Source organism: Chrysochloris asiatica, unplaced genomic scaffold, assembly GCF_000296735.1.
Source record: "Chrysochloris asiatica unplaced genomic scaffold, ChrAsi1.0 scaffold00087, whole genome shotgun sequence".
In the NCBI taxonomy this organism is placed as follows: Eukaryota; Metazoa; Chordata; class Mammalia; order Afrosoricida; family Chrysochloridae; genus Chrysochloris; species Chrysochloris asiatica.
In genome coordinates this window covers 6,336,009-6,346,039 of record NW_006408605.1, presented here as the reverse complement: position 1 = coordinate 6,346,039, position 10,031 = coordinate 6,336,009, and the positions used below count along the sequence as shown (strand labels likewise).

General features: G+C 36.3%; 1 protein-coding gene across 1 annotated transcript in view; it reads right to left on the bottom strand.

Moving 5' to 3' along the window:
* The window catches only part of PKD2L2 (polycystic kidney disease 2-like 2), a 97,390-nt gene that overhangs the window by 86,687 nt on the left and 672 nt on the right, over nt 1–10,031 (bottom strand). The window contains exons 2-4 of the mRNA XM_006866216.1: nt 9,780–9,881; nt 5,257–5,390; nt 3,288–3,544 (exon numbers count right to left, since the gene is read on the bottom strand). Of these exons, the coding sequence (XP_006866278.1) occupies nt 3,288–3,544; nt 5,257–5,390; nt 9,780–9,881 (493 nt within the window). The remainder of the gene's footprint in view (nt 1–3,287; nt 3,545–5,256; nt 5,391–9,779; nt 9,882–10,031) is intronic.

The window sequence follows — 10,031 nt, the reverse complement described above, 5'->3', positions numbered from 1 at the left end:
ATTGAGATGGATTGGCCAGGTGGCAGCATTGATGGACTCAAGTGTGGCAGCGGTAGTGAGGTTGGCCTAGGATCTGACATTGTTTCATTCTGCTGTGCATGGGGTCGCTATGAGTTGGTTCCGAATCAATGGCACCCGATTACAACAACAACATCACCCGAGCTATGATATATCTATTCCTTAACCTGTGCCTTACTGTCCCCTCCCATTCATTCGTGGTAAACATCAAAGATTTTTTTCTTTTAGTATGCAAAATTCTTAAGCTTTTACAATAATGGTCTTATGCCATATTTACCGTTTGTGACTGACTAATTTCATTTAGCATAATGTCCTTAAGGTTCCTCCATGTTATGAGGTGTTTTGCAGCATCATAGTTATTCTTCAAGGTAGCATAATATTCCATTGTGTGTATGTACCAAAGTTTGTTTATCCATTCTTCCATTGATAGGCACTTAGGTTGTCTCCATCTTTTTGATATTGTGAATAGTGCTGTAATAAACATCGGTGTGCATATATCTACTTGTGTCCTGGCTTGTGTTTCTGGTGTATACATCCCAAGTAGAAGAATTGGTGGATCATAAGTGATTTTTATTTCCAACTTTTTGAGGAAGCTCTATGCCATTTTCCAGAGTGGTTGAACTATTTTACAGTCCCACCAGCAATGTAGGAGTGTCCTAGTCTCCCCACACTCTGTCAGCATTTATTATCCTCTGCTTTTTTGAATTTAGCTGTTAATTGCTGGTGTGAGATGATATCTCATTGTTGTTTTGATATGCATCTCTCTAATGGCTAAAGATCGTGAACATTTCTTCATGTTTGTTAGCTGCCAAAATGTCTTCCTTGGTGAAGTATCTGTTCATGTCCTGTACCCATTTTTTTTTTTTTTCTGTGCCCATTGTTAAATTGGGTTATTTGTCTTTTTCTTATATAAGTCTTGTTGTTTTTCATAGATTTTAGAGATTAGTTCCTTGTCTGATATGTCATTGCAAAAAATTGCTTCTCATTCTGTGGGCTCCCTTTTTACTCTTTTGGTGCAATCTTTTGATGCATAAGTTTCTAATTTTTAGTATGTTTCCATCATGTATTTTGTCTTCTTTTTTTATGTGATTTTTACAATGTTTGATATCTATGTGTGCCTTGTATTAGAGTCCTTAAATTTGTCCCTATTTTTTATTATTGATGACCTTTATAGTTCAGGGATTTACAATTAGGTCTTTAATCTATGTTGAGTTAGTTATTGTATATGGTGTGAAATAAATGTCTTTTTTCATTCTTTTGCATATCAGTTTCCAGTTTTTCCACCATCATCTGTTGAAGAGACTATATCCTCTCCATTCAATGCATTTTTGTCCTTTGCAAAGATCAGTTGGCTGTATGTGGATGGATTAACTTCTGGGTTCTCAAAAGTGTTCCATTGATCTATGTATCTTTCATTGTACCAGTTCCAAGCTTTTTGATCACTATAGCCATGCAGTAAAATTTGAAATCAAGGAATGAAAGGCCTCTAACTTTGTTCTTCTTCTTAAGCAGTCTTTGCTTATCAGAGGACTCTTTCCTTTCCATATAAGGTTTGTAATAATTTTTTTCTATCTCTTTAAAGAGTGTTGTTGGAATCTGGAATGGGATTGCATTATATCTGTAGATTGCTTTGGGTAGTATTCACATTTTCGCAATATTAAGTCTTCTTATCCAAGAGCCTGGTATATTATTCAATTTTTGTAAATCTCTTTTGATTTCTTGTAGTAGTGTTGTAGTTTCCATTGTATAGGTCTTTTGATTCTTTAGATTTATTTCTAAATAGTTAATCTTTTGGGTGGCTATGATAAATGATATTTTTTCTCCTAATTTCCTTTTCAGAGCAGTCATTATTAGTATAGAGGGATCCAACTGAATTTTGCATGTTAATTTTGTCCCCTGTCACTTTGCTGAATCTTCCAATGAATTCCAATAATTTTCTTGCTGAGTATTTGGTATTTTCTATTTATAGAATCATATCATCTTCAAATAGAGAGAGTTTTACTTCTTCTTTACCAATTTGGATGCCTTTAATTTCCCTATGTTGCCTTATAGCTCTGGCTAACACTTCCAACACAATTTTGAATAGAAGTGGTGATAAAGGGCATCCTTGTCTGGTTCAAGTGGACATTGTTGTTGTTGTTGTGAAGTGCTGTTGAGCTGGTTCTGACCCATAGAGATACTGTATAGGGTTTCCGAGGAGTAGGTGGTGAGCTTGAACCGCCAACCTTGCAGTTCAAATGGCTTTGCAGTCTGGCGCATTAACCCACAGTGCCACACCAGGACTTCATGAAGGGGTGGAACTTTGTAAATATTTGGATACTTTGATAAAAATTAAATTTAAAAGAGTTTAATCTCTCTTCTATGATTTTCATAGGACTCTAAAAGCACAGAATATTAGCAGCACTGATACCAGCAGCTTATGTCAAAGTGAGGTGGTGTCAGTACCATTAGGCTTATACATTAACAATGTGAAGTAAAGGTGTTAGATTACACAAGCATTAGTCTCAGCCACTTTGGAGAACAATGACCATACCATCCTGGGCAGGTATCATCAGATACCATGCCAGTTGTAGCAATAGAATAAATCACTAAAGTAAGCCAGAATGAGAAAGGAGGTAAAACACTCTTTAGGAATATCAAGACACATTTGGGATGTGTTTGAAGGAGTATGGCCTAAGAAAGAAAAAAACAACTGACTATTGTAAAAGAAAACTGGATACTTCATCCTGAGTCCAGTATGACCAAGCATTGCATATACCACATTCAGAAAAAAAGAAAGCACTTTGTGAGGTAAACAAACAAAAAAAGATCCTAGCATCACTCTTATTAGTACCTCAAATAATATGAAACCTTAAATATTTCCCATAAACCTAGGATCTCTAGCAAATACAATCCCCACCCCCAGTATTTGTTATATTGATATGTAATCTATATGAATATCATAATCATATGAGACAACTGTTTCTCCATTATGAACAAACTAATGTCAAGTTGATAATTTTGGTAATGGCATTTCCTCCTTTCAAAGTACTTTTATTTGGCATCAGTCCTTCTGAAGTTCTTGCATTCTTGCATTTTTTTTGCAAGTAAACTTTTAACTTCCTTTTTTACATACTCTGCCTCTAGGACTTCTTTGATACTATTATTGAAAGTCTCTTTACCAGCCAGATGTTAATTGGTATTAGTTGGAAAATACATACTTTTTCACAATTTTGTTAAGATACAGTGATAAGCTACAAGAAAGAATGCATAATTTTTATATTACTTACTCAGTATCACGTTTAAGGCCAAAATCAGACATGTCTTCATTTTCAGAAGAATATTTGTCATAACATTCACTCATCAAAGACTGAAAAGATGAATAGACCTTGCATGTGTTGTTGCGGACTTTTAGTTGGCGGACTCTTGGGACTCCTAGAAGTACGTTCTCGTAGTAGATGCGACTACTGTTCTTTAAATTATACGGCTGTTTGTTATTATACCATGAGTCCCAGTACAGACCTTCCAAAAGGGGTCCTTCCATAAACTTCATATAGAAAGATAAGTTTCATGGGAAAAATATTTTCATGTTAACAGAATCTACATTCATAGTGTGTTCTACAAGAGTATAAAAATCAGAAAATCTGGTATAATGATGAAAATTAAATTGCTAACTAAGTTACCACTAATATTAATGGTATAATGATGGTGCCTAACATTGAATACTTACCAGGCACAGCTCTAAGTAGTTTATAAATATTATCTCACTTAATTCCATAATCCTTCTCTACTTCTTATGTGAAATGTATTGAAAATTGTCCCACAATTCATGAGTAGCTACATATCATGACTTCAACCCAAAGTTATCTATGCTCCCCCACCCCAGTTGTGGTCATAATGACTGCTACTCCTGACTCCACTTGTATTTGCTCATTTTAAAGATCCAAGCCCAGGATTCATCATTTTTCACTTCCCTTCCTTTGCCTTTGCCATTGGCCATGTGCATGCCCCAAAGCAGAAAATAATAATAATATATTTTTTAAAGGCAAGGTGGCCTCTACTTCTTGTCTCAAGGAAGATCTCCTAACATTGTTTCATAGGTCATTCAAATGACCTATGATTACTTAACCCTCATCTCACATTTCTGTTCTCATGCTCAGCAAATGACCTTGTCTTCTTGATAAATTTGAAATTTCCAGCAAGGCATAATGGCCCCTGTCCTTTTCCATCTCTTCTTCCATATGCCCATAGCTCCCCATATAGAATTACTTAAGACACCTTTTATTTCTTCCTAGAATACCTTCCCCTCTTCTAATCCTTTGACACTCAAATGAATAGTCCTAGCCTCTAGAAAGCCTTTTCTAACTGCATCTTCCCAGTATGCCCCAAGGCTTATGACACGAGACACATGAAGTTGCTGTTCCCTCAGCTGTTCTTTCCTCAAACGCTGAACATCTTGCTGTGTTCAGTGTAATAGAAAAACAAGTCTGTCCCAATGCTGAAGGAAAATTCCCTTAGGTATTTAAAAGCATTATAAAGTTATATTCTATATGTTGTTGTTTTAAGTGCTATTGAGTCAGTTCCAACTCACAGGGACTGTACCTAGTGTTTCCAAGGAGCAGCTGGTGGGTTTGAACCACTAAGCTTGTGGTTAGTAGTCCAGTGCTTATCCTAGAGCACTACACCAGGAATCCCTATTTAATAACGTACTATGTGGCACCATAGGATAAAAACTCAACCTCAAGATTGGTTTGAACTGCAAGGTCGGCTGTTGAAATTCACCAGCTTCTCCTTGGAAATCCTATAGAGGGTAGCTATGAGTTGGAACTGACTCAACAGCACTTAACAACAACACTCTGTATAAACTATTACATGTATCATTACAATAATATGCACATAGTACAGTATTGTATACCCAAACCACATGTATTATACTTTATGGGTAACTTAAAATTAAGAGTAATTTTCACTATATACAATTATAGACTGAATTTGGATCCTAACCCTACATAAGTAAATCTCCTAGTTTCCAAATGAGAATGTAAAAAATGAGTACTAATTGTTTTCAAGTTACAAAAACTGTACCACACCGAGAATATAGATTCTCAATAAACACTTACTAGTTGGTTGATTCTAATAGTTTGAAGAAAATATATTTTTCTTCATTCTTTCAGCAAATATTTATTAAGTGTCTACTATGTGCTAAGGGATTGTTTATGGAATACCTAAAGCTACATTATCCACAGTCACATATCTTACCTTCCAAAAATCAGTTATGCTGCGAATAGACTTAAAGTTGGTTCTTTCATCACCAGGCACTGAAGTGTCCAAAAACAGAGATGACATGACTTTGTTTAAGTAATACATATGTGGGTTTACCATCCCAAAAGTCACTAAGGAGAAGAATTTTTTGTTTAAAAATGTATCTTTAAAAACTCAGTTTATCAGTATTATAAATGTAATTACAGATTTTTCTATAATAGCAGTTTGAAACTACCAGCTGTTCTGTGGGAGAAAGATGAGGCTTTCTGCTCCTGTGAAGATTTATAGTCTCAGAAACCCTGTACAGGGTTGCTATGAGTCGGAACCTACTCCACGGCACATAACCACTACCACAGTTAAAATTTGTATATATTCTTCCAGAGTTTTCTTTATGCATATATAGTTATAGTTTTTTTTTTTTCTTTTAAAGAAAAATGAGATCATACCATACAATTCTGAAACATGACTTATTTCTTTACATTGAGAGTAGACCTGAATGTACCCAATCTCATCAGATCTCAGAACCCAAGTAGGGTTGGGCCTGGTTATTACTTGGATGGGAGAGCAGACAATAGAGCATGGTGAGTAGTTAAGCTATGGATTTCAAATTCAGACAGAAATTAGTTTAAGTCCCAGTACAGGGATAATCTCTGTGGGAACAGAAAGCCTCATTTTTCTCCTGTGGTGTACCTGCTGGGTTCGAACCCCTGATGTTGTGGTTTACAGCTAGTGCTTATCCTATATGGCCACCACGGTGTGCTGCTGTGGGTTAATGTGCCAGACTGCAAAGCCATTTGAACTGCAAGGTCAGAGGTTTAAGCTCACCAGCTGCTCCTCGGAAACTCTATGGATTGGAATAGACTCAACAGCAGTTAACAACAACATAGGGATTATAAAGGAAACCTGATATCATTGTTGTTAGGTGCTATAAAGTCAGTACCGACTCATAGCAACCTTATCATAGTGGACTTACAAATTGGACTGCTAACACAAACTCAACAATTCAAATCTACCAGCTGCTTGGGGGGAGAAAGATGAGGCTTTCTGTTCTCATAAAGACAGCCTTGGAAACCTTATATAGTGTCCCTATGAGTCAGAACAGACTCCACAGCATATAACCACCAGCACCACCACCATATGGATAATAGCTCCTACAACACAGTTTTGTTGAGAGAAGTAACCATGTTTGGCACATGGTAAGAGTTTAAAAAAAATAACTAGTATTGTTTCTTGCTCTTTATTTTTTTTTTGGGGGGGGGAATGTTATAAGTTGGAACTCAGAGAGAGGTGTAGGCTAAATATTTTACCTTTTTTTTTTTTTTAAATCAGAAACCCTTTAGTGTGTTTTTAAAAAACCTAGTATTTTCAAAATCATTCCATGGCACATATATGTCTATGCCGTTCCAATAATTGCATGTTGTTTTGACTCACGGAGACCCAGTAAAGGGTTTCTGAGGAGTGGTCCATAACTTTGAGCCACCAACTTTGTGGTTCAAACAAATCTTGTGGTCCACTGCTTATTCTATAGTGCCACATTAAATTATTTTTTTTATTACAAAAAAGGTGTTTGCTTTCATTTTTTTTTTGAATGGTTGGATTGACGTTTTTTTAATTTGTATTTTTCCATTTCTCAAATGTTTTCTAGTAACCATGTATTATTTTTATAATGAAGCTTTTAAACACAAGTCTAAGAGATCTTAATTTATAAGGTTGGCTAAAGTTGTCATTTTAATCAAGGTATGGCTCAAACTTACTCCTAGATAAACAGATAATTGGTATACAATTGCCACTATGTCGTACATACAACTATGAGATGTCTTGTCAATGAGTGAACATTATATTTATGTTGAATACTTAAAATGCTCTTTAATACTTCCCTTTATATATTACATACTTGCTGATGAAGATCAAATTATGTATTTGCTGATGAAGATCAAAGACTACAGCCTTTGGTATGAATTGCATCTCAATGTATGCAACAACAACAATCATTACAACTGGACCAACAAATAACAACATGATAAATGGAGAAAAGATTGAAATTGTCGAAGACTGAATTTTGCTTGGATCCACAATCAACACTCATGGAAGCAGCAGTCAAGAAATCGAAAGACATATTATATTAGACAAATCTGCTGCACAAGACCTCTTTAAAGTGTCCAAGAACAAAGATGTCAGTTTTAGGACTAAAGTGCTATTGACCCAAGCCATGGTATTTTCAGTTGCCTCATATGCATGTAAAAGTCTGGCAATGAATAAAGAAGACTGTAGAAGAATTGATGTATTTGAATTATGGTGTTGGTGAAGAATACTGAAAGCAGTATGGACTGCCAGAAGAACAAACAAATCTGTCTTGGAAGAAGCACAATCAAAATACTCCATAGAAGCCAGGATAGTGAGGTGTTGTCTCTTGTACTTTGGACATGTTGTTAGGACTGAACAATCCCAGGAGGACATCACACTTGTTAAAGTGGCAAGTTACTTAAAAAGAGGAAGACTCCCAACAAGATAGACTGACATAGCAGCAGCAATGATGGGCTCAATTGTAACTATTTTGAGTATGGCACAGGACTGGGTAGTGTTTCGTTCTATTGTGCATAGGGTTGTTATGAGTTGATATGGAGTCAACTGCACCTAACAAAAACATCATATATTAAGAAATCCTTGGGAGATGCAAATGGTTATAAGTGCTGTTCAGTCAGTTCCGACTCATAGCAATTCTGTATAGGGTTTCTGAGGTGCAGCTGGTGGGTTTGAACCATAGACCTTGTGGTTCAAAATGACTTTGTAGTCTAGTTCCCTACAGTGCCATGCTAGGACTCCAAAAAAGAAAGAGAAATGTTCTTTCCACAGGTTCACCTACAGAAAACTTGTTTCGACTTTTACTTCCTCTAGCTAGTCAAGTTTGTCCTTGGAAGGGCAATCCCTGGGCCTCACTAAACCATCCAATTGGTAGTAGCAAGTGGCAGTGTGTACAAAGGGCAGGATGTGCTTAGCTGCTAACTAAAAGGATGCTAGTTCTAAGCCACTCAGAGATGCTGCAGAAGAAAATCCTTATGATCTACATCCAAAATATGAGTCATTGAAAACCCTGGGGAGTATAGTTCTACTATTATACATATGGGGTCACTATGAATCGGAATCAACTCAATGACAACTATTTTGGTTTGCGTATTGTCAATGCCATTGACACATACAGGAATTATGTTGGTGCTGTGGGTTAGGTTTTAGACAACTAATCACAAAGTAGGTGGTTCAAACCCAGAAAGATGTTTACCTGTGCTTTATTGACTATGCAAAGGCTTTCGATTGTGTGGATCATGACAAGCTATGGACAACATTGTGAAGTATGAGTATTCCAGAACACTTAATTGTGCTCATGAGGAATCTGTACCTGGACCAAGAGGCAGTTGTTCGAACAGAACATGGGAACACTGAATGTTTTAAAATTAAGAAAGGTGTGTGGCAAGGTTGTAGTCTTTCACCATACTTATTCAACCTGTATGCTAAGCAAATAATCCGAGAAGCTGGGTTCTATGAAGAAAAATGTGGCATCAGGATTGGAGAAAGACTCATTAACAACCTGTGATATACAGATGATACAACCTTGCTTGCTGAAAGTAAAGAGGACTTAAAACATTTACTGATGAAGATCAAAGAGCACAGCCTTCAATATGGATTACATCTCAATGTCAAGAAAACAAAAATCCTCACTACTGGACCAATAAACAGCATTCTTATCAATGGAGAAAAAATTGATAAAGTTGTCAAGGACTTCATTCTTCTTGGATCAGCTATGAACATTCATGGAAGCAGCAGTCAAGAAATTAGACAATGTATTGCATTAGGCACAGATGATGTATTGCATTAGGCAAATGTGCTGCACATGACCTTTTTAAAGTGTTAAAGAGCAAAGATGTCAGCTTGAAGACTAAGGTGCGCCTGACCCAAGCCATGGTATTTCAGTAACCTCATACGATTGCGAAAGCTGGACAGTGAATAAGGAAGACCATAGAAGAATTGATGCATTCGAGTTATGGTGTTGGAGGAGAATATTGAATGTGCTATGGGATGCCAAAAGAACCAATAGATCCATTTTGGAAGAAGTGCAGCCAGAGTGCTCCTTGGAGGCCAAGATGGCCAAACGTCAATTCTCATACTCTGGACATATTGTCAGGAGGGAGCAGTTGCTGGAGAAGGATATCATATTTGGTAAGGTGGAGGGTCAGAGAAAAAGAGGAAGACCCCCAATGAGATGGCAAGTGGCAGCATTGATGGACTCAAGCGTGGCAACAATAGTGAGGTTGTCCCAGGATTGGGCAGTGTTTTGTTCTGCTGTGCATAAGGTTGCTTCAGTACTGACTCGATGGCACCTAACAACAACAAAATATGTAACTACTTTTTGAGAGGTTTCTGTAGTCTGACAACCTATGGTTTTAACTTTACATGTTTTATTTTTCATCATTACATTTAAACTTTATACTTCAAACAACTGGCATCTTCATCTTCTGTGTACTTACATATGCATAGGTTTATTAAAAAAATAAAGTAGACTAACAACTCCTGAAGGGTGGTTCTAATTTCTACTTCCCGCCTGTATTTCAGCTTATGTTTCGGAGTTCCTGTGAAAAATAAAACAAAAATTTTCTTTGCATTATTATGTAATTATTAATTTATTTTACAATGTTGGAAAAGAACAGTCACTTTTAGAATTAATCATTTAATTTACAATGTTGGAAAAGAACAGTCACTTTTAGAATTAATCATTTAAT